At 37.7% G+C, this 24,853-nt stretch overlaps 1 protein-coding gene across 1 annotated transcript; it reads left to right on the top strand.

Annotated features, from left to right (window-relative positions):
- Positions 1-6,471: 6,471 nt before the first annotated feature.
- On the top strand, positions 6,472-21,049 carry LOC129747988 (uncharacterized). Its single transcript, XM_055742437.1, has 4 exons — positions 6,472-6,601; positions 6,666-6,707; positions 20,120-20,218; positions 20,526-21,049. The coding sequence occupies exons 1-4, from the start codon at positions 6,599-6,601 to the stop codon at positions 20,871-20,873; spliced, it is 492 nt and encodes a 163-aa protein (XP_055598412.1). The 5' UTR covers positions 6,472-6,598; the 3' UTR covers positions 20,874-21,049.
- Positions 21,050-24,853: the final 3,804 nt, after the last annotated feature.

The following is a 24,853-nucleotide window of genomic DNA, read 5'->3' as shown; positions in this document are numbered from 1 at the left end:
AATGGAGTTTGTTAAGTGTAGGCTCCTAGATGAAGAGATAAAGAGAAAATCAATGGGTTTGAATGAGATAAGTGATAAAAATGAAAGTGCTGCATTCACAATTCGAAAACCCAAACGAGTTTTCAAGTGTTTCTACTGTGGGGTAGAGGGACATAAAGTGTTGAATTGTCCGGATCGAAAAAGAAGTTCCAAACCTACAACATATGTTGCTGAAGAATGCGAAAGTGAGGTTATATTTTTGATGGATGAAGGTGAAATCCCTTCATTGTCAGGTCGTATACAATGGTTCGTGGATTCGGGTGCCACCGAACACATATGCAATGACAAGCGTTTGTTTAGCAAACTTTCATTGCTGAAAAAGCCTATGAAAATAGCAGTGGCAAAAGGTGGAGAATATGTAACCGCCCATCATGTTGGTGATGTCCCTGTTTTATCTGTGGTTGGGAAGAAAACGGTGAAGTCGAATGTCCGTGGTGCATTGTATATTCCGGAAGCACGGTGCAACCTATTTTCGATAAGCAAAGTGGAATCAGCTGGGATGAAAGTTGTTTTCGCGAATGGTGGTGTAGAAATTTTAAGTGGTTCATCTGTTGTTGCGACTGGAGCGAGACGGAATAAACTGTACGAGTTAAATTTTCTGTCGGTGCTTTGTACAAATGATATGTTGGGTTTCACTGGACAAATCAGTAAGTCTTTTGAGTTGTGGCATCGTAGATTTGGGCACTTGGGGGAACGTAATTTGAAAAGTTTGTTGAAAAATGAGGTGGTAGATGGAATGTCTTCGGCTAGTCTGTCAGACAAAACGGAATCTTCCATTATTTGTGAGTCTTGTGTATCCGCGAAACAAACTAGAAATCCGTTTCCTTTGCGTGAGAATCGTCGTTCCACACGGATTTTAGAGATTATTCACTCTGATGTTTGTGGACCTGTAAGTCCTGCTGGGTGGAGTGGTGCGCGCTACTTCGTCTGCTTTATTGATGACTGGTCACGTTTTACTGTGGTTTATTTGATTAAACATAAAGATGAAGTGATCAACTGCTTCAAAAATTATGAAGCTCAGATGACGGCTAAATTTGGTGTTAAGATTTCCCGATTGCATTCGGATAATGGGGGTGAGTATGCAAATGCACAGATGTCATCGTTTTGTAAAACTCGCGGTATTCAAATGGAACTTACAGTACCCTATTCTCCTGAGCAAAATGGTCTTTGTGAACGAATGAACAGGACATTAGTTGAAAAAGCTCGCTCTATGTTATTTGATGCTAAACTTTCTCGTGTGTTTTGGGGAGAGGCAGTTTTAACGGCGGCATTTTTAGCAAATAGAAGTCCTTCTTGTGCACTGGGTGATAACGTGACTCCATTTGAGATTTGGGAGGGTAGGAAACCCGATGTTTCTTCACTACGTGTTTTTGGATCGCCAACATACTGTCACATACCGAAACAAAACCGAAAGAAACTTGATTCCAAAACATGGAAGGGTGTGTTCTTGGGATATGGCATGTGTGGTTATCGTGTCTGGAATCCTGAACTAAAGAAGATCGTTACAGTAAGGGATGTTATTGTTGATGAGCGATCACAGGTATCTGTAGATAAAATTAAAGCAAAGAGGGATGAGCAGTTATATATACGGGTACCAAAAGCGGATTTACAAGATAAATTGGACGATGTTTCGAATAACGGTGGACAAGTGGATGATTCAGAAGGATTTGAATCTTGTGAAGAACTTGCCACAGGGGATCATGAAGTTGATCGTAATTGTGATGACAGTGAAATTGGGGTGTCTACTGGGAGACAACGACAACCACCGTTGTGGCATAGAGACTATGATATGACTTTTGCTGGTGTTGCATTGGGTGCATTGCAATTTGTGGATAACTTACCTGACACTGTAGCTGCTTTGAAAGAACGTTCGGACTGGCCTAAATGGGAGGAAGCCATCCAATTGGAAATGGATGCGTTGATGAAAAATCGAACATGGACTCTGACCACACTTCCGGAAGGTAGGCACGCAATAACATGTAAGTGGGTTTTTCGTATAAAGCCAAGTGAAAGTGGTGGGCCGGACCGTTATAAAGCTAGGCTAGTAGCAAGAGGTTTTGGACAAAAGTATGGATTCGATTATACGGAAACGTATTCTCCTGTAGCAAAGTTGGAAACCTTTAGAGTTATGCTTGCTTTGGCAAATCAAAAACGAATGTTGGTACATCAAATGGACGTGCGCACAGCTTTTCTTAATGGTGACTTAGGAGAAGAAATTTTTATGACCCAGCCTGAGGGTTTTGATCAGGGAAATGGGATGGTCTGCAAGTTGAATAAGTCACTATACGGGTTGAAACAGGCTTCAAAAGCATGGAACGACAAGTTTCATGAATATGTTTCTGGTTTGGGGTTTGAGCGAGCGAAGAGTGATCAATGTCTGTATTTGAGAGGAACTGGTGAAAAGAAATTATTTTTAATTTTATATGTGGATGACATTTTAGTGATTGGACATAAGTTGCAAGAGATTCAGGATGTTAAACGTAGTCTAGCTGAAGGGTTCGACATGACTGATGAGGGGGAGGTAATCACATTCCTTGGAATGCGAATAGAGAGAGACATTGAGCGACGTGTATTGAGAATTAGTCAACGTAGGTATATGGAAGCACTGCTTAACCGTTTTAACATGAGCGATTGCAAAGCAAGCACTATTCCCATGGAGTGTCGATTGCGCCTGGAAAAAGGACGGGAGGATAGTCGTACAGATAAACCCTACAGAGAATTAATTGGTTGTCTCATGTATATTACGTTAACTACCCGTCCTGATTTGTGCGCGGCGGTAAATTATTATAGCCAATTTCAGTCTTGTCCAACTGAAGTTCACTGGACATACTTGAAGCGAATCTTAAGATATATCAAGGGTACACTTAGTCTTGGTTTGGAATACACAGGAAGGGATGATGCTCCAATAGCAACTGCCTTTTGTGATGCTGATTGGGCAAATGATATAGACAATAGAAGATCTGTCACGGGATATCTCTTTAAGGTCTTCGATTCTATTACAGTTTGGACAACACGGAAGCAACGTTCTGTGGCTTTGTCGTCAACCGAAGCAGAACTATGTGCTCTATGCGAAGCTAGTTGTGAAGGTATCTGGCTTATACGTTTACTCTGGGATCTTGGAATCAAAATAGAAGGACCAATGCAGTATTTTGAGGATAATCAATCTACAATCAAGATCTTAGAGGTTCCAAGAGATCGGAGTCGTCTGAAGCACATAGATGTGAAGGATTGCTTCGTTCGAGAACAGATTCAACAAGGATGTATCGAAATCAAGTATATACCGACGGATCTACAGCAGGCTGATTTGCTCACGAAAGGTTTGGCGAAAGGACAATTTTTGAAGCTAAGAACGGCGATCGGTATGCAAAATTGCGAAAATTAAGGAAGGGTGTTGAGGTTTAATTTACACTATTTTGTTTATATTCTTTCTAACGTGTACATCTACATCCATCATAAGATTTCTGGCAACCATGTTTTTCATTCTATTCATTCCGATTTGATTTCTCGTACGATAAAGTCTCTATTAGAAAACGCGGTCTTTTCTATCAGTATCCGAAACTTCCGTATTCCCATTATTTACCAGGGCTAAGCAACACCTCCAGCGTATCATATGGCGGAAATGGTCCGGAAGTGAAATTTGCCGGTCGAGACCATTCGGACAGAATCGAAAATGGAAAATACTGTTGTTGGACATTCGTTTTACCAGAATGAATATGACAAGAAGAAAATCGTTAATCTTTCCCACGGGGTACTATCGGATCTGATCGCATTAAAAGGAATCTCCGGTGATACAAAGGATTCTTCCGGACTTATCTTCGAACTGGCAGTAAAAAAGGTAAGTTTCGTTTTTGTTTTGTTTTGTTTTTCCTTGAGGTGAGCAGCAATTGCAATGTCACGGAACCAGCATAATCGAAACTCCATAATTGCGCAAAAGGAACCGGCTTCAATGGCACGGTTGATTCACTCTGAGGTACCATCTGTTGGTGGTATAAAGTTACAAATTTAGGTAAGATCAACATTTTTGATTTTTTTTGTGTTTTTTTTTTCAAGGTTGCTGGTATCGAAGAATCAGCAGAACGGGTCGGAAAAAGGTTTTCTCCTTCCATTTGTTATTTACTACTGAACATTTTTGATCATCTCAAATAACCCGAATCTAACACCGTATGGGAAGGCATAGGCTCCGATGGCACCATTTATATTTCCTGTTGTACGTTGCAGTGGATTTTGTTAGTGTTTCAATGTTTTTTTGTTAATGTTATTTTGTGTTTAATTTGTTCTATTTTAGATCTGAAACAGTTGTTGGATTAGCGAGAGATTCGGAAGAAAAACGTGTCTAGTAGTCTCGAACTTCAGCCCTGAATCGCAAATATATAAGAAATATATAGAGAAGCATCGGTCGTTCTCCAATGAAACCTTCGTTTCAAAACGCATCTAGTGAAAACGATAAATCCGGATTAAAAAGAATGTGTACTTCAACTGAATCTGTCGATGGAAAAAGTTCGGTCTCCAAGTAAATCAATTCCTATGCATTTGAATATTTGTGAGCAGAGGAGCACAGCAAAGAGTGACTGCCCGGCTATCAGCAGGAAATAGGATTGCTCGCTGAGAAGAATGTTTCCCAAGCACACGGATCAAGAATTCTGCGAGTTTGGATCCAGTTACCATTCGAAAGAAAAAAGATTCTTCATGGTTTGCTCAAGTGTCATCGGCAGGCGTGGAACAAACGCAGCATGAAACGATTTCGAAAGAACAAACTTAAGTAAGTTTTCTTAAGACTTTTTTTTTATTTACTTTTATTTATATCTGTAAATAAAGTAAATAAAAAAAAAGTCTTAAGAAAACTTACTTAAGTTTGTTCTTTCGAAATCGTTTCATGCTGCGTTTGTTCCACGCCTGCTGATGAAACTTGAGCAAACCATGAAGAATCTTTTTCCTTTCGAATGGTAACTGGAATCCAAACTCGCAGAATTCTTGATCCGTGTGCTTGGGAAACATTCTTCTCAGCGAGCAATCCTATTTCCTGCTGATAGCCGGGCAGGACATAGGAACTACAAAGAAAAAAACTTTACTCAAATTCATTATTTTTCCATTTTAAGCTCTTACAATCTGATGGAACTGATCGCCAATCATTTGGATCAAGTGACCATAAAACAGTCTCCATTCGTGTTCATCTCCAACTTTCTCCCGCCAGAAAAAAAATCAAACAAAATGTTTACCTCTACTGAAGGACTTAACTACTGAAGTCAAAACGTTTGCGATAAACAGATAACTGTGATGCGCTTAGGTAATTAGTTGCAATTGATAATTTTTTTTAAAATTTCAAATGTTTTTTTAAATGAATTTATAGACAGACCAGAATTGGTCAAACATCTGGAAACGGAGCTCCCAATTACGCAGACGACGAAGAAGATAATCCAGCAACGTACACCATACAGGATGGCACACGGCGTCAATCCCTCGAGTGAAAACTTCGAACTGTTCTCCCAGCCTCTACATTAACACCTTCATCAAGAAGTCTTCCATAATCGTCTGTTCAATCCAGTCCAAGTAAGATGCTAAGTCAAATGGCCATCTTCCCAGTAATCCTAATCAACCTGAAACGCCAGTCCGAATCTGGAAGTATAATCATTCTGCGAGGCACTAAGAATCCAGCGTTCGTTTCATATTATTGAAAATCTGTGGTCACGACTCTAACCGATGATAATGTTGATAAATTTTTTATTTTGAACGATTTTTTTTGTGAACCAATCATTAATTAAAATAAAACAGTTGGTTATAATAGTTGAATAAATAATATTATCTCTAAGAGATCATAAATGAATCCTTTTCTTTTTGTTATTTTTGATGGAAAAAAGATATTTAGAAGATAAGCTGTAGCGTCCGCTGTAATAAAAAAAAAAGATTAGACGACGATTGCATCTATCGTTTTCCTACATTTTCTAGAAAAATTTCTTCAGAAAAAAGCAAAAAAAATGAATGGTTACTCTACTTAACGACCCGTTCGCTGTATCGTAAAGTGCGTCCAAACGATTCCATTCCATGAAAAAAAGACAAGTTTAATCGTACTTTAATAATCCAAAACTATAAAGCTAATCTTTCGTGTGTCTTGGGAAGAAGATAATGGGAATCGTTCTTGTATAATACTGCTCCATGCGGGGGGTAAGTGAGTATGGCATACTTATTTTGATTATTCCAGAAATCAGAAATTTTGAATTTAAATTCAAAATTTTAGAGGACACCACGCTTAAAATTTCAAAAACCTATCCTGAGCTTTTGAAATTTTAAGCAGCAATTGAAGAATTTTGATGAGAATGAACCAACCTAGTCTTAAGAAAATCGGAATGCTTTCGCTACTAGTCAACAGATGTCGCCCTGTAGGCTCCCCTTCGTTTTACCCCTAAAGTTGTGCCCTGTTCCCGGTTGTCAAACTCCCGGTGTAAACGATTTGTTTATGTTTACACCCATGTTGTGCATCAGCGAATAGTGAAGAGTTCTGGATTCGATTAAAAAGTTTGAATAATTCGCTTTCACTAATTCGGACATTCTCGAACCATAAACCATGGTAAGTAAGCGCCGTTTACCGAAATCCGTGGGTAGTTTTTACAACCTCTGATATTTCTTTTCAGTTGCCGCTGTCGCTTTTAAAAACCGCCCAAAGTCACCCGATGGTAAGTGGCTAATTTTTTTTTTTTTTTTTTTATTTACAGGTAGCTTTATTAAGGCATTTAACTCATAAAGTTTTTTTTTTGCCGAGTATTCACTTTCACTTTTATGTGGTGTTAGTAAGAGGGGGGCCGTAATCGTCGCGGCTACTCAACTGTTAATTGATTAACTAAGAGGGAGGGAAAGAGGATTGTGTAGGGTCACTCTCGAGAACAGATTTCCGTCTTTGGTCGGTGGTGGCTTCCTGTAGCGTGGTTTCGTAAGCTACCGCAGGTATTGTGTTCCTGGCCAGCCTTCATTCCGGTGTTATCGAACCGGTCGGACGAGAGGTTGTTCTAATGAATAGACGAAAAGAGCATTAGATAGAGTAAAGACAGAGAGGAAGAGGACTAAACGACCAAGTCAGACATTTTAAGATATTTGTATATAGGGTACAAATATTCAAGATCTAAGTTTGCCAAGATGTCTCGAATTGGAACCCCAGGTAGTTTACTTCGGGCCCTAAGGGTATCCAGTAGCCAAGCCCTCGATCGATCAAACCGTTCACACGTCCACACAACATGATCAATGTCGTGGTAGCCATCCCCACAAACACAAACATTGCTTGTAACTAGTTGTATACGAAACAAATGCGCGTCAAGCCGGCAGTGATTTGACATGAGCCGAGAAACCACGCGAATGAAATCGCGACTCATGTTAAAATGCTTAAACCATGCCTTCGTCGGAACCTTAGGGATAATCGTATGGAACCAACGTCCCTTTGTGCCATTATCCCAGCTAGACTGCCAAGCGTTAATCGCTAAAGTGCGAGGTATTGAAAAATATTCATTGTAAGTTATTATCCTCTCAAAAATTTCACCTTGTAACGCGCCCACCTTAGCCATTGAGTCCGCATTCTCATTGCCTTGAATAAGACAATGAGACGGGATCCAAGCTAAGGTAATCCTGTACGAATTTTCGATCAAAGCGCCCAATATCCCTGAAATTTCCAGCAAAAAATGGGAAGAGCGCTTCATCAGTTTCATCGATCGAATCGCCTCAACGGAGCTGAGACTATCCGAATAGATGAAATAGTGGTCTACGGGCAGTGTGCGAATGTGTTCCAAGCTACAATAAATTGCGGCTAATTCAGCAACGTAAACGGAGCATGGCTCTCGAAGCTTGAACGAAGCTTCAAAGCGCTCATTGTACACTGCGAAACCAGTCGCGCCGTCGATTCTAGAACCATCAGTAAAGAACATTTTTGTAGGGTCAATTTCACGTACTTTTGATGCAAAGATTGAAGGAATGACGTGGGGTCGGACGTGATCTGGTATTCCACGGATGTCAGCGGTCATGGACAGATCGAATCTTATCAAGGAACTGCTAATCGGGTAAAAGTGACTCGTGTCCGAATTTAATAAAGAAGGATTTATTTCTAATTGACTAAAAGTTTCATAATTGTTTACATATTTTACTAGCGGATTAATATTCATAAGCCTTTCCAAATTTTCTATCACCAAAGGATTCATAGTAACACTTCGAATTAGGAAACGTAGCGATAAATCGAAGGACCGATTTTTCAACGGCATTATTCCCGCCAGTACTTCGAGACACATCGTATGTGTCGACTGCATACAACCCATGGCAATACGCAAACAACGATACTGTATTCGTTCTAGTTTAATCAAGTGGGTTTGCGCGGCGGACCCAAAGCAAAAGCTTCCGTATTCTATGACCGACAGTATCGTTGTTTGGTATAACCTGATGAGGTCCTGTGGATGAGCACCCCACCAGGTTCCAGTAATCGTTCGAAGAAAATTGATTCTCTTTTGGCATTTTTGAGTCAAGTACCTAATATGTTTTCCCCAGAGGCATTTAGAGTCGAACCAGACACCCAAATATTTAAAACTAAGAGATTGAGTTAGAGTTCTACCCATCATAAGGAGCTCTATTTGAGGAGGGGAATGCTTCCTTGAAAAAACTACTAACTCGGTTTTACTAGGCGAAAACTCGATGCCTAGATTCCTGGCCCAATGTGATAAATTATTTAGAGTTTCTTGTAACGGAGGTTTAATTTGAGTGCCTTTTTTACCTGTGATATGAACAACACAGTCATCCGCAAGCTGTCTTAGCGTACAATTTTGTGCCATACAAGCATCGATTTCTCGGACATAAAAGTTGTATAGCAGGGGGCTTAAACATGAGCCTTGGGGTAGACCCATGTAACTAATTCGTTCAACTTTGGTTTCTCCATGACTAAAATGCATGATTTTTTCAGACAACAGGTTATAAAGAAAATTATTCAATATTGGTGAAAGTCCGCAAGAGTTAAGATTACTAGATAGCACTTCTATGGACACCGAATCGAATGCCCCTTTGATGTCCAGAAATACTGCCCCCATCTGCTCTTTTTGGGCAAACGCCAATTGAATGTCTGATGAAAGTAATGCTAGACAGTCGTTCGTACCCTTTCCTCTACGGAATCCAAATTGTGTACTTGACAAGAGATTGTTTGATTCAACCCATTTATCCAGCCGAAAGAGAATCATTTTTTCGAGTAATATCCGGAGACACGAGAGCATTGCGATCGGCCTATACGAATTGTAATCAGAAACTGGTTTTCCCGGTTTTTGGATGGCGATAACTTTCACCTGTCTCCATTCATGCGGCACAATGTTCATCTCTAAACACTTATTGAATAAATTCAACAAGCGTTTCTTAGCGGTATCTGGCAGATTCTTCAACAAGTTGAATTTGATTCTGTCCAGTCCGGGAGCGGAATTGTTACATGACCAGAGCGCAAGTGAAAGTTCGACCATCGAGAATTGATCCTCCGTTTCGGAACTATTCTCTGTATCCCGATAGTTTTTCTGAGCTGGTACTGCGTCTGGACATACCTTTTTCGCGAACTGTGTCAGCCAACGACTCGAGCTTTCCTCACTTTCGTTCGAAGGTGTATGATTTCGCATGTTTCGAGCTGTTCTCCAAAGCGTGTGCAGTGACGTTTCTCGAGATAACCCATCTACGAATCGCCGCCAGTACCCACGTTTCTTGCCCCTGATCAAGTTCTTGAACTTGCGTTCCAAGGACAAGTAACGTTGGAACTTCTCTGGCAATCCAGTTCTGCGAAACTCAATAAACGCCTTGCATTTTTCACCTCGCGCGCGTGAGCAGTCTCCATCCCACCATGGAGTGGGAGGCCGTTTCTGTATCGTCGAGCTTTCATTCCGTCTGACCTGTGCCCCGATTGCACAGTCCACTATTGTCCCGGAAATAAAACTGTACTCTGCCTCCGGAGGCAGTTCATCCGTTGAGTCGATGGCTTCAATGACACCTGATGCATACTTTTTCCAATCTATATTCTTTGTGAGGTCATAAGGAATATTGATCTCTTCGGGTGGACTACGACCACTGGTGATAGAAATATTGATAGGCAAATGATCGCTTCCCTGAGGGTCTTGGATTACCTTCCACGTACAATCCAAGCTCAGAGAGGAAGAAGCTAAAGAAAGGTCTAAAATACTATGCTGTGATTGGGATCCATTAATTCGAGTCACTTCCCCATTGTTTAAGACAGTCATGTTGAAGTCGTCGCACAGCTCATATATCATGTTAGCACGATCATCATCACGTGAGCTACCCCAGCCCACGCCATGGGAGTTGAAGTCTCCCAGAACTAGTCGGGGTTCTGGAAGAAGTGAAATAATATTCGCCAATTGGTTCCCGCTCACGCTTGAATTTGGCGGAATATATACCGAGGCTAGGCAAAGGTCTTGGCCTTTAATTCTAGCTTGGCAACTGACGACTTAAATACCTGGAGATGGTTGTAGTGGAATACGATAGAAAGAGTGGCATTTCTTGATCCCCAAAAGAACGCCACCTCCTCTTTGCCCATCTCGATCCAGGCGAATAATATTGTGGCTATGGAAGTTGAAATCAGTGTTTGGAGAGAGCCAAGTTTCGCATAAGGCGAACACATCACAATTCAAATTGTGTACCAATACTTTAAAGGAGTCTAATTTTGGTAAAATACTTCTGCAGTTCCATTGCAATACAGAAACAATTTCTCTTACCTCAGTGGACGAGTTATTCATCAAAAGAAATTGCTTCTGCGATGAGGGTCATAGTACAAGCTTTCTTTTTCAAGACTTCTCTCAAAAGAGGTACAAACATATTAATCATAGTCCTCCAACCTGCTGGTACACTGAAAAAGTCCAAGATGAACGCAACAATTTCCGAAAATTTCATCTTACCATCAGATGAAAAGCTGGGCAAACTGTTCGACGATGGATCAGATGCAGTTTCTCTGGGAATTGTTGCATTCCTGTTAGCTACTGATGGTCCTGAATTCTGAAGGGAAGTCTGGGGTTTTGACTTACCAGAAAGTGGAGGGAAGTCCTTCGGGGACGGATTAAAACCCGGAGGTCTCTGAATAGGAGGGGTAGAATAACTATTTCCACTTTGAGGATTTTTTGTTTTATTAACTTTGCTGGCAGCTGATCGGGGTTGTGTGTTAGTTGTGCGTTTCCTTTTTGGAGCCTGTGAAACATTTTTTTTAACAAATGGCCCAGCTGATGTTCCTTCACATGGATCCTCCCCTTCGGATTCATACTCACTTAGAAGGCCAAACTGGTTCTCTGAGACGATTGGCAAAGACTTCATCAGCATGTCTCTATATGATTTCTTAGAGCGGGTTTTTAAAGAAGTCTTGATTTTTTCCCGGCGCGATATGTACTTCGGACACGCCGAGAGAGCATGAGATTCCTCGCCTGTGCAATACAAACACTTGCTTAATGCTTGTATTTCACACGAAGCTTCCGCATGCTTCTCCCCGCACTTAGAGCAGCGTGCCTGATTGCAACAGTAGGCGGCCGTATGATCCAACTGCTTGCAATTCTGGCAGAACATGACCGAAGGCACATAAAGTCTCACAGGTAGACGAACCTTCCCGATCGCAACGTAATCAGGAAGTGCAGTGCCGGAAAAGGTAACCCGAAAAGAGTTCGACAGGGAAAATGTTCTCTTTTCCCCCTCGCCTGATGCTGATTTCAGCTGACGCGCGTCCAGCACCTTGACCGTGGGGAGACCAGGGTCTTTGAATCGGCCAACCCCGGATTCCATTAGGTCATCGACGGTCAAACCCTCTTCGGTTACCACTCCGTCGATTTCCACGTCACGAGCGGGAACGTATACGCGGTATTCGATCGTAAACTTCGGGTCACAAGCAATGGCATTTGCTTCCTTCAGGCTACCAACAACAATGCGCATCTTGTGCGGTCTCATCGGCTGGTAGCTGATTACGGAAGGGTAAGAACGATCAAGGTCCCGGGCGATTGAAATCACATTGGGTGATTTCCCATTAGTTTTGGACCGGATGTAAACTACCCAAGGTCCCGTCGATTCAGGTTGGTAAACCCGACGGCGAGGGGCAGTTTGAGGCAACTCATTATCTTTTTCAACGGGGGAGTTTGCTTGAGGGGTTGATGCTAGCGTGGAGTTTCCAAACACAAAAGGCATTTGTGGGAAAAGGGTCTTTGGGAGAGGAGAAGGGTCATCTTCCGTGTCCGTGAGGTACATCGGGTGGTCTTGTAATGTTTCTTTGGAAACAATTTCCTCGGAAAGAATTTCCTCGGAAATATCCTCCCGTAAAGGGGGATCTTTGCCCGTCTCGCCGTCGTCATCCATCAGCCGGTGACTTTCCGAACTAATGGGCTCTGGAGGAGATGCAACCGCAATTTAAAATTAAATTAAAAAAAGAAAATTTATATATAATATAAATTTCAAAAAAAAAAAAAAATCTTATAATTTATATAGTAATAATAACGAAAGAGGAAAGCTAAAGAAGAAAACCAAATAAAAAAAAAATAAAATAAAAACCCAAAAACTTTTTGGAAAAAAAAAAATGAACCACTCTATTAATGTGGACCACTCTATCAAACCTGATGCCAACAACGTGGTCCTTTGTTTGATGGCGAATGGATGCTGAACCAAGGCTATTGTATTCAGCCGGGGTGATAATTTGCTGGGTGATTTGACGAACCAGCTACACGAGCGTTAAAATTTCACTGCCGTTCTGAACTAAGCTATCCGGTGTAACGGTACATAAGTCCGGATAATTCGGATAGCGGCACTACACGGTAGGTATAAGGGGCAAATAAAAAAAAAACTTTTGCCACACACGCGAGAGAAAACAAACTCGACCGTCTCCAGTGAGTGATGCGAAACGAATGGCTAATTTTTTTTGTATATTTTAAATATCTTAAAGATATTAAACTTATTAACAAACATATTTATACACTGAGCATGTTTTGTTTGTTGAATTCCGAAAGAATGTTGAGCGCATCAAAATTCGACAATCCGGTTTCTCTAAGATGCGCTGAACTGTATATAAATTCTCCAAAGCATATCAGCTACGTTCAAATTGTATTTTTAAATACTTAAATTTTGCGTTTATTTTTATAAAATAAGCTTAAAAATATCGATGTTGGAGCCAAAATACGGACATTTCTCAAAATATGTCATATAAATTCGGGCAATCTGTAATTGCTTGTTTTCATCTTACACTTGTTATTGACCAATATGTTGAAAATAGGTAAAAATCATTTTAGGAACTTCTGTACGCTTTTTATAAAACTGTAAAACATAACAATAAACTTGAAAATAACGGTTTTAGATCAATGATTAACTTTCCCGAGCATTGCAAGTAATTTTAACTTCTAAGAAAATAGTTAAAGAAGTTTCCTTTTAAGTTACGGGAATTTGAACATATTATTTTAGAAGTTTTAAATCAATTTGAATTCTAGATATTTTTTAACGAAAAGTAAAGTGGTTTTACAGTCTTCAAAAAATGTTTCAAATTAAATAAAACCTTTTATACAAAACACTGATAAGCCTTCTTCACTAAAATCAGAAATACTTGTAATTACATCTTTTCAAATTTCTTAAAATTGAAGAATTTAACTGTTTTAGGTCATCGACTTTTTTTTGTCTTTGTTTTTCAATTCTCATGGTGGCCACAGAATCGGGAAAACCGGGAATTGAAAATCGCACCGGAAGAACCGGAAAAAAACGGGAATTCAGACCCAAAACCGGGAAAATTAACAAAAGGAAACCGAAATTCAGTTTTCGTTCCAAGATCAGGAATTCAACCTAAAATTCCAAATTCACCTTCCAAGTCAGAATCCAACAGTTCCAAAAATGTGTAAGAAGAATATCATAAGGTTGGAAATTTGATTTCTCTTCAATTACCTCTGAATTGAATATAAACTCACTAATTTTAGCGGAACTTAGAGTTCAAACTGCCTCGAAGAATGAGATAAGAAATTCAAAAAGTCTCTTTAAATATGTTCACATTATTACAATAATTAAAAAAATACAATCAATTATATAAAAACAAGATAATTAAAGTAAATTTCGAGTCCAGAACCCTTTGTTGCAAATATGCAAATTTATAAAGATGCTAATGTTATAATTTTCCAGTAATGATGTTTATTTGAAGAGTTAAACACAAAACAATTATCTTTATGCACAGGACGTTGTTTTTCGTAGCTTAATAATAATAAATTTGACATCGCTGAAAATGTGCTTAGTTAAAAAGGAAACCGCACTGTTTGGAAAATTGTCTTTTTTCGATCACTGGTTTATCCAGAAAATTTCAAATTACTCTTTTCAAAGCTTTAATATTTGAAGATTCCTTTGTAAATTTGCGGAAATTTTGAATGAACTGATTTCTAACCTGACCCTTGACTAAAATAAAAACAAAATTTTAGAAAATTCCAGTGAAAGTTTGCTTTTTTTCATGTTTTCATGTCTATAGAAAACACTTTGTAAAATCTTCAAAAACGTGCAATGATTTAACATTGCATGGTACTTTTCTCAAAATATACATACCTACATATTTGAGTATTGGGTGAAGCATTTAAAAAAAAATCCCAGAATTTGATTGTTGAAAAAGGCCCATGGTAACTAACAAAATAAATAAAATTATTGCATTATTATTGATTATTTTTATTTAGTTTATTTCTTTTCGATAGCACAAGGCAACAAAATTTACGTTCTTCCATTTGTCTGGGGGGTTGAGTGAGAGCAAGTTTGACTAATTTTAGGGCTACATATCCAAATATGCAGTTCGATATTTTTTTCTGCTAGTTCTAGTTTTTGAGACTCAAGGGTTAACTTAAAGGGTGATACGGTCAAAATTTGGTCAATATCAACTTGACGTATTTCTTTCAATTTTGCATTTAAAAAACCTGAACACCCCTCATTTTGAAGGTGTGTGTGTGTGTGTAGAATGTTGCTCCTATTTTGATTTTGGAATTCACTCTTCGGTTGTCAAAATGCCGTCCAAGGAAGAAGAGCAACGTATCAAAATTTTGTCGCACATCGCGAAAATCCGAGCTACTCGCACGCAAAGCTGGCAAAATCGCTAAAATTTGCTAAATCAACCGTTACAAATGTAATTAAAATGTTTGGGGAACATTTGTCGACAGCCAGGAAGTCTGGATCGGGGGAGAAATCGAAAACCGGAAGCCGCTGAGACGACAAAGAGAGTTGCCAGTAGTTTCAAGCGAAACCCTAACCTTTCTCCGAGAAGCCGCAAATAAGCTGGGTGTATCGTCTACAACCGTGCATCGAGCCAAAAAACGAGCCGGACTATCGACTTACAAGAAGGTAGTGACTCCAAATCGCGATAAAAAACAAAATACGACGGCCAAAGCGCGATCCCGGAGGCTGTACACGACGATGCTGACGAAGTTTGACTGCGTGGTAATGGACGACGAAACCTACGTCAAAGCCGACTTCAAGCAGTTTCCGGGACAGGAGTTTTATACTGCAAAAGGAAGGGGAAAGGTAGCATATATTTTCAAGCACATGAAACTGTCAAAGTTCACGAAGAAATATCTGGTTTGGAAAGCCATCTCTACCTGTGGCTTGAAAAGCAGCATTTTCATAGCTTCAGGGACTGTCAACCAACAAATTTACGTGAAAGAGTGTTTTTTTTTATTTATTTTTTTTGTCTCAACTTTAAAAACATTGCATACTTTTTTTATTTTATTATCAACTTTGGTTGAATTACCGTCCAGACTAATAGCTTAAATCTAAGAAATTCTGCTAAGTGCTAATTTAAACCTACACCCAAAATAATTTTCACTTAAAAAATAAGTGACATCTGTAGTGAATTCTCGCCATACGTAATTTCATTTGAATTTTAAGTGATGGGTCAAGTGAATTCACTTAAGTGACCGGTCAAGTGAATTAAACTAGGAAATTCGAGTGAAATTTATCTGAGTTTCTAAGTAAGTTTCTCACGCGTTTTTTAAATAAACAAAGAACATTTATAGAACACCACTTCGATTTCAAATACTTACACTACGCTTTCACCATAAATTTATTGATTGGAAAATTCCATCGTAATCCCAAGGTAGATCGATTACTGCGGATAGTGCGACTTCTAAATCTTCCCTGCTGCAAACCAGAAAATCTGTCCAGTTCAACCCACAAGCTGAAACATGAAACACCTTTAAATAACTTATCCTCACATCACGTTTAACACAAACTACCGTCAAAATCGCCTAGTAAAGAATTGGGAAAATCCAAATCCAGCATAAGCTTTAAACGCTGCTCTTTAATATTTACCATTTTGAACTCTGAAAATAAACACAACCGACCCAACATTCACTTGAAATTCAAGTGATGGGGGAGTGAATATTTTTTCTCACTTTAAATTTAAGTGACGACTGAAGTGAATGTGGATGAATTCACTTGAAATTTAAGTGACTGCCAAGTGAAATGTATATGTCGCACTTGAATGGAAGAAAATCACTGGATCCTTGTTTTTAAGTGAAAAATCATGTGTATTTTAAGAGTGGATTTGGGTTCAGTGTACGTTTACACATATTAAAATCAAACAAGTGACACACTGAGTTAAAACATTCACAACACTTGTCAATAGGATGATTTCTGCCATATGCGGTACGATGATAGGGTATCCAAAGAAACTGGCGTTGTCGAAGTGACCTTGTAGGAACGTAGATATTGACACGTTGAAGTATGTACGGGGAGTCGACGCGGTGAGTCAAGGTATTAAAAATGAAAACTTGCTGTAATTCGATACGACGCTTTTCAAGTGTGGTTAGGGATATCAGGGCACATCTCTGCTCATACGGTGGAAGTCGGAGCGGTTCGTTCCACGGGAGACGCCGTAGAGCGTATCTGACGAAGCTACGTTGAACCCGTTCTAGGCGGTTGCATTGTGTAATATGAGTAGGAGCCCACACCTGGACGGCATACTCCAGTATGCTACGAACTGACGAACAATAAATGGCTTTCAGTGCGTATACGTCGTCGAAACCTTCGGTGTTCCGGCGCAAAAACCCAAGTGCAGCAAATCCTTTTGCAGAGGTGAGCGCGATGTGTTCGGAGAAAGTAAGTCTGTAATCAATTTTCACTCCCAGGTCAAGAATAGACTTCACATTCTCCAAGCAGAAACCTGATAGTTGGTAGTCAAATCTGATCATGTTTCGGGAACGGGTAAAGTTGATGATCTTACACTTTTTAGCATTGGCCTCCATTCCGTTCATTCGGCACCAGTTTTCTAACGAGACAATGTCAGCTTGAAGGGCGAGACAGTCTACAGTGCTTACAATCTTTCGAAAAAGCTTCGTTTCGTTTGAATAAACATCTGCTGCCTTTCCTGAAGAAACACGGTTGTTCCGTACTGTTTTGGCCGGATTTGGCATCTTGCCATTACGGAAAAAGGCCATAGAGTGGTACGCCGCCAACAACGTGTAAGTGGTTCCCAAGGACAAGAACCCTCTCAACACGCCAGAGCTCCGGCCAATTGAAAAATACTGGGCTATTGTCAAGCGGAACCTAAAGAAGACCAAAAAAACTGCTAAGGACGAGCAGCAGTTCAAGGCAAACTGGCTTTCTGCGGCGAAGAAGGTGGACAAGGTGGCTGTACAAAATCTGATGGCAGGGGTTGAGCGTAAGGCCCGGCAATTCGGATTTGGAAAAGCGGAAGCCTAACTGAATATTTTTCCTGCATTTTATACTAATTAAACTTGAAAAAGAAATTTAATTTGATTTTTTAAATAAACGATTTCACCGATTTACACGCGTTTTCCCTTGACTAAATTTTGACCGCATCACCCTTTATGAATAACTTTTGCTGATGGTATATGTACGTATAAGTTCGACAGTACAATTAAGCTTTTTTTAATGGTTTCTTAAATGTCCGGCTTTTTTCGGCTGTGTCCCGCTTTTTTGTCGTTAAATGTCCCGCTTTTTTCTCAAAGTATCTGGTAAGCCTAGTTTATCGAAATAAAATCGCTCTGCTAAGAAAAGCAAAGCAGTGATGCCACATTTAAATCGGTATTTTCGAACTCAGAACAATCTTTTTTCGGTATGGAAATCTGAAAAAATCGGTATGAAAATCAATAGTTTGGGGTGATTAAAAATTGATTTTCGGCAGTGATTCTGATATTTTTTATTTAATTTTTCAATAAATGCCTTAAAGAATCTTGTGTGCTTGCTTTTTCCTTTTTTTTATGCATTTTTGATTAATTTTTATGAGTGTTAGAAGAATTTTTAAGATATTTTCTTTTCTATTATTTTTTTTTATTTTTGCAAACTTTGGATCTTCATAATTCAGGCCTTTGATGCTAAAAAAGGGGTGTGGAAATTGGCTTAAGCCAATTTCGAAAAAACACGTCTTTAAGTTGATGTGTTTGGCCATTTCCTATGCGTTTTTCAAAATTTTTTATAGATATAGATGTATGTAAATAAATTTCAAAAAATCTAAAGAAATCACCAAATAAAATTTAAAATATCAAAAATCGTTTCGTTTTATTAACTCAAAATCTTTCATTTTTGCACCTATTTCCCTTTGGCTCTGAGTAAAAAATTCACATAATGAAAAGTCTCAATTGGTTTCTCAAATATTTAAAACAAAATTCCGGATTTCGGAAAGTTACCGACAAACACATTCCTTATAAGTGTGATCCTTATAGGGTGTTCTTTACATTTTTTTTGTGTTCTTAAAATTCTTAGAAATTCGTACATATTTATTCTCATTAGATTAACTTTCGCTGGCTATCTAGGCGCAATTATTATTATTATAAAAAAGAACAGTTTTCCAACATTCACCATAAAAAAAATATTTCCTAATTCCAACAGATAGTTAGCACTTTATTTTTGGACTTGTCTTTAAACATACGACTATCTAAAAGAAAATGCTTCTTTGCTTTAAGATTTGAGAGTTATTCGATTGAATTATTAAAACACGTTCACTTATCATAAAAGCTTCAAGCGTTTCTTAATTAGCTAACACCAAATATTCCCGATAGCCTTGCTTAGACTGAAATATATTTTAAATTTTGTAAATCAAATTTTGTGATCTCAAAAATCGGTATGTTTTGCCAAAAATCGTTATTCCGTATATAGATTCTTGGTCGAAAATTTGCTCAAAAATCGGTATAAATACCGATAAATCGGTATAAATACCGATAAATCGGTACATGTGGCATCGCTGGGGCAAAGTGCGAGTATGTAGACTCGCGATTTTAACATCTCTGGTGGAAATGTGGGTGAAATATTTTCCTAAGACTTACTTCATGAAAACTTTTGCTGAAGTTTGATCATTTTCTAAGAATAAAATTTGAAATAAGGATTCTAGTGTAACTTGAATTTTGAAACTTAATCCACCCCGCCCTGAGATGATCGGGCATAAATTTAAAGAGCAGTTTTAAAAAAAATGATCGAACTTTAAGCTAAGTTTAAGTCATTCAAAGTTAACAGACACCTTTTTTCAAAAACATACGAAGAAGGTTTTGCGCATGATCTATCGAATGAGATCAAAAGAATTACAATTTGTCAATAGATGGCTGAAATGGCCGAACAAATTTACATGTTTTTGAGGGGTTTTCCACATGGCACATAGCTTAACTCATTTCTGTAAGAGAATTTAAACACTTTTTATGCATCCAAACTTTAACTAGCAACAAAAAAACTCAAAAAATAAAATTATTTCTTACATTATTTCAACAATAAAAATTGTTGAAAAAACAATTTTTTTTGCGGGTTAGTGGTCAACGATTTGTTTCAGTTGACACACATTCTTTTTTCAACAGATTTATTGTCCATGCAGTAGAGGGTTCAAAAATAAATGCTTACTGAAATATTCTTTCGTCAAATCTTATCAGCTTTTGTTTAAAAATTCATGAAAAAAAGAATAAATTATTAAACTAAAAGATTCAATCGCTGTTATACGCTCCTTCTTAATTTTGTTAAACTATATTTAGGATTTTTTAATGCAAGTAACAACATCTCATAAAATTAAAAAATAAAGAAGTTAAATCCAACATTTTAAAACATTCCATTGTTAACACACTCTCTCATTCCTTCATTTCTCCTAAATGCTGCTGCACCCAATTAGCTGGTGGAGCTGAAAAATGGCGAAACCTACAACGGGCATTTGGTTAGCTGCGACACCTGGATGAACATCAATCTCCGGGAGGTTATCTGCACATCAAAGGTGAGAATCAATCCAATTTACGGGTCGGGGGCTGGCTGACATTTACAATTTCAATGCTGGTGGGACAATAAAATCGGATATTTCTGTGTAAGCTCGAATGTCCCAACTGAATGGGTCCTTACGCCATGCCACCATGCCCATTTTCAGCCTCGCTGCTGTCCAAAAAAATCGCACAATAACAACGTCGGAACATAAATTAATTCGTAAATTCGTGTTTTCGCCATGTTTTTGGCGGTTTCGGATGATTCCTTTCTTTTTTTTTCTCGGTGCTTGGGCGATCTTGCGCGGTCAATAACGACACCAACAGGATGGCGATAAATTCTGGCGAATGCCCGAATGTTACATCCGTGGCAGCACGATCAAGTATTTGCGAATTCCGGATGAGGTGATCGACATGGTGAAGGAGGACGTCCAGGCGAAGTCGCGGAATCGGCCGGAGCTGAGCAAGGGAGGTGGCCGGAATCAGGGTGGCGGCGGTGGAGGAGGTGGGGGTGGACAGCAGGGTGGTCGACAGGGAGGAGGAGGGGGAGGAGGCGGGGGTCGTAACAATGCCAACGCCAATAATAGAAACACTTTTGGAGGTGGCGGTAATCGGCCCGGGAATCGGGCTGGTCTTGGCAACCCGAATCGGAACGCAATGAACAACAAAAAGTAGGAGATGACAGTGCGGGAGAATGTGGGGGTTTTGGGGAAGATGCTTGGAAGGCATCGATTGCCGTGGACCGTCGAGGTGTGAAAAAAGAAAGAGCCAGAACTTTGACTGGCCATCGATTTTTTTTTCGGAGAGAGAATCAGATGAATAAGAAATAAAAAATGGTATGCTTTTGTGCGCGAGATGAAAAGTCAGCCTAACGTTAGTTTAAGTGGAGACTTGAGAAAGCCTTGGAATCATTTTAAATTTTATCAGTTATTTTAAATTTTTGTTTATTTTCTCTATTGTTCGCCATTAAAACGTCCATCTAGACCTTTGTAATATTTTTGGTATTTTAAGAAACACCAAGTTTTATATACTGCCTAGAAGTTTTTTTAGAGCTTGATGAAAATCAATTATAGTACCTTGAAGTTTTGAAAACAATTTGCTAATAGTTCTTTTAGACAACATCCTTCATAAATTCCTTATCTACTTTTCCCATTCCATCTTATTGGTTAAGTGTATTATGATAAAAACGAAAAATCAATTTGTTTTTTATTTGACAAAATGTTTTATTATGTCTTTTTTGTCAGGATTTTTTGTCATTCTAGTTATTTTTAATTATTGGAATTTTTTCAATTTAATTTTTTTACATTTTTGTAACTTTTTTTTTTATTTTTGGCAATTTTGTCGTGTTTGTAATTTTTTGTCATATTGATCTTTCTGTCATTTTAGTCATTCATATCATTATTACAATTTTAGTCATTTTTGCCATTTTATAGTATGGTATCAGAAAAGGGTTAAGCTTTTTTTCATTTTATTTCCTTTTCGTAATTTTTTCATTTTTGACATTTCTGATAACTTTTGTAATAATGTAATTTTTTCTCATTTTCTTAATTTTATTCACATGTCAGTTTTTATTACTTTTGTCATTTTTCGCATTATTGTCATTTTTATCATGTTTGTAATTTTGTTAAGATTTTGTTGTTTTCCAGATTTTGGTGTTTTTTCTTTTTCTCTCATTTTTGTTTTTTTTTATGTTTCAAATTTTATCATTTTTGTTACATTAATCCTTCCTTTTTATTTTTTTCATATAAGTAATTGCCTTAATTTATTTTCATTTACTCTTTCTTGACATTTTTAACATTTTTGCACTTTTTATCATTTTTATTCTTTTTTATCATTAATCTCGTTTTTTTTTTTAATTTTTTTAATTTTCTTATTTTTGTCAATTTTGAAATATTTATATTTTCATTTTTTTTTCTTCTCATTTTTGTAAAATTTATTACTTTTTCCTTTTTTACATTTTTGAAATAAAAATCATAGTCGTTTCATCGTTGCTGTTATTTTTGTCATTTTTGGTCATTCTATTTTTGTGATGTTTGTCATAATAGTCCTGTGTGACATTTTATCCATTTTCGATATTTTCGTAATTTTTTGTCTTTTGGTCGGTTTTGTCAGTTTAGTCATTTCAGTTATTTTTTCATTTTTGGCTTTTTTTGTAATTTTGAATAAATCTGAATTTTGTACAATTTTGTTACGAATTAATGGTTCAAATTTTCTAAAAATTCTATTAGATTATCTCTGTGAAACGTTGAATCTCAGAAACTATCGTTTTACCACAGAGAACAGACGTACAAGCTAGCCCACGAAACTTGTGTAAAAATCCCAACACCCTTTTTGATTTTTTGTGAGTTTATCTATGATTACGCCTTTTCGAAAACTGAGCACTTTAAAGTTGATTTTTGACTTTTGAACGGCGCAATAGATGGCACTGTTTGTAGTCGATTTCTAACGTATTTTTTTGGTGATAACATTCGAAATTTTACACACCTTTTTGACGATTTTTTGTTCGAGCTTGTACGTCTGTTCTCTGTGGTTTTACGCAAAAGCTGAAATCTGGATCGAACTTAGGACATTCAGTTCATTAAAAATCAATTTTTGTTTTGAAGTATAATATAAACAATAAATTCAATTGACATCCCTGCAGGGTGCCTAGCGAGGTATTGCATGGCTTCTTTTCAAGCAATACTTTGCGAGGCTCCAGCAGTGATGTCAATTGAATTTATTGTTTATCAATGTGAAAAGACATACCTCTGTTAAACAGTTAATATTTTTTTTACCTAATTAGATACGAAGTTGCGGTCTTCGACAAATTTGTTCAGCGGAAAATTTCTTTCAGGAATTTTATAAATTGGCACAAAACCTGTCAGCTGGCTCGGTTCCACAGAATAAACAAAAATGATGTTGATTTTTCAGTACAAAATAATCAATTTTCCCATAAAACCCTAAAAGTTCAAATTTACTCATGTAAACGTTACTTAAAAATTCTGCATAAAATCATGGATGAGTTTTGGACCAATACGAAGCTTTTTAGACCCCAGGGTTTGAGAAATTCAAAAATGACCCCAAATCGACTCAGTCTAGTATTTCATTCTTTGAAACGCCATATCACCAAAACTGAACGTCGAAAACGAGTTCCTTGACCGCGGCAAAACCTTAAAAATATTTTTTTTCAGACTCCCGATGGATTTTTTCATAAATATTGCATTGGATAAAGGAGAGTCTCCTTGTTAGCGTAGAAAATTTGCGAAGAAGGTTTTTTTTGTTTTTAAGGTCGAAAAACACCGTAAATATTTTTAATTCTACAGATATGAAAATTTGATGTACTTCTACATTTTGCAATTTTGCAAATGCGCTTCTTATGCTTCTAATGCCTCTATTGACTTCTTTAGCATGAACCTAATACATTTTTTTTTACTGACACGAAATTAAACTATTATGATCTTGTCAGTTACGTTTCCCGATTTCCCCTTTTCTTTTAGTTAAAACAAGCAATCAGCAAGCAAGTAGAAGCAATCAGATTTCAAAGAATTTCAAATTTTCTTTCAAAGGTGTTTTTTTTCTCAAAAAAAAAAAAAAAATTATAAAAGAATAGGTTGATAATAGATTAGGAACAGCGTAAAACTTCTACACTCTTTACATTTTTCTCCTCGGATTTTTTATCTGAATTCTGAAACTGTATTTTAAATTCTTTATCTGAATTCTAGAATCTGAATCTGAAATTTGGATAATAGATTCTGAATCTAAATTCCGAATTTTGAATCTTGATTTTTATAAATCTGAATTTTGGATAAATGTGGAGTTTGATTTTTTTTTGTGAAAATTCTTGATTTTTTTTTTCTTTATGTATGTGTGTTTGATATGTAAGTCAATTTTATTTTCTGTAAAATCTGGAAATTTTTTTTTCTACATCAGAAATGGTTTGGGAATGCACCCTTTCAGTGTGCCCAATTGTCACCAAACTCAGGTAATTTATCACCATTCGATTTTGACGGTTGGGTATAGGAATGTCGGTAACTTAAACGAATTCAATCGGATGACAAAAATAAGAAGGATTCTCGTTTTGTTTGACATTTTTCAAAGATCCGACCGAGGAAACCCGAAATCATTCAAGTGAATAGCTCATTGAGACTTTTTTTTTTCGCCGGAGACCAAATTCTAAAGGATCCTCGATGAATAGCGAGCGAGCTGTCCAGTTTGAAGATAAATTTAATTTCTTTTTGTGTATAAATTACTTCCCTTCCCTGGTCCGGACCCTGGCAGCCAACTGGTCGTCACCCATCGCCATCGTCTTGTGTCTAGGTTGGTCTCTCCTGAAAAGCTTATGTCCATTTTCCTCTTTTGGGTAGGCTTTCGTAAGATCTTTTCATCTCTACGAGGGATCCCTGAACAAAAGTCCAGACGTTTATGGGCATTCAGAAAACATCCATCCATAAAATTGTACGAGAATAGCGAACGAGAAGCGGAACTAAGTCCCATAGATGTGTTTTTGGGTAATCCACTTAGAAGGCTTTAGAAAAGCCTTCTCTAGGAATAAAAAGTTTGTTGTTTTGTTTTCTATTTTGCATTTTTTCTAGAACATCTGATCTATGTAAGACATTCCAGTTTCAAAACATAGCTCGGGAATCAAGATTCCCCAGGGATCAAGTATCTTTTCTCCT

The sequence above is a fragment of the Uranotaenia lowii genome, chromosome 2 (genome assembly GCF_029784155.1).
Source record: "Uranotaenia lowii strain MFRU-FL chromosome 2, ASM2978415v1, whole genome shotgun sequence".
Taxonomy (NCBI): Eukaryota; Metazoa; Arthropoda; class Insecta; order Diptera; family Culicidae; genus Uranotaenia; species Uranotaenia lowii.
Note: the sequence above shows the minus strand (reverse complement) of the source record. Positions and strands in the feature narration are given on the sequence as shown.

Excerpts from the sequence above, each read along its gene's own strand:
- LOC129747988 (XM_055742437.1), top strand. Across the intron at positions 6,708-20,119 it reads CCGCCCAAAGTCACCCGATG|CTGGTGGAGCTGAAAAATGG; the intron begins GTAAGTGGCTAA and ends GCACCCAATTAG. Across the intron at positions 20,219-20,525 it reads AGGTTATCTGCACATCAAAG|GATGGCGATAAATTCTGGCG; the intron begins GTGAGAATCAAT and ends CGACACCAACAG.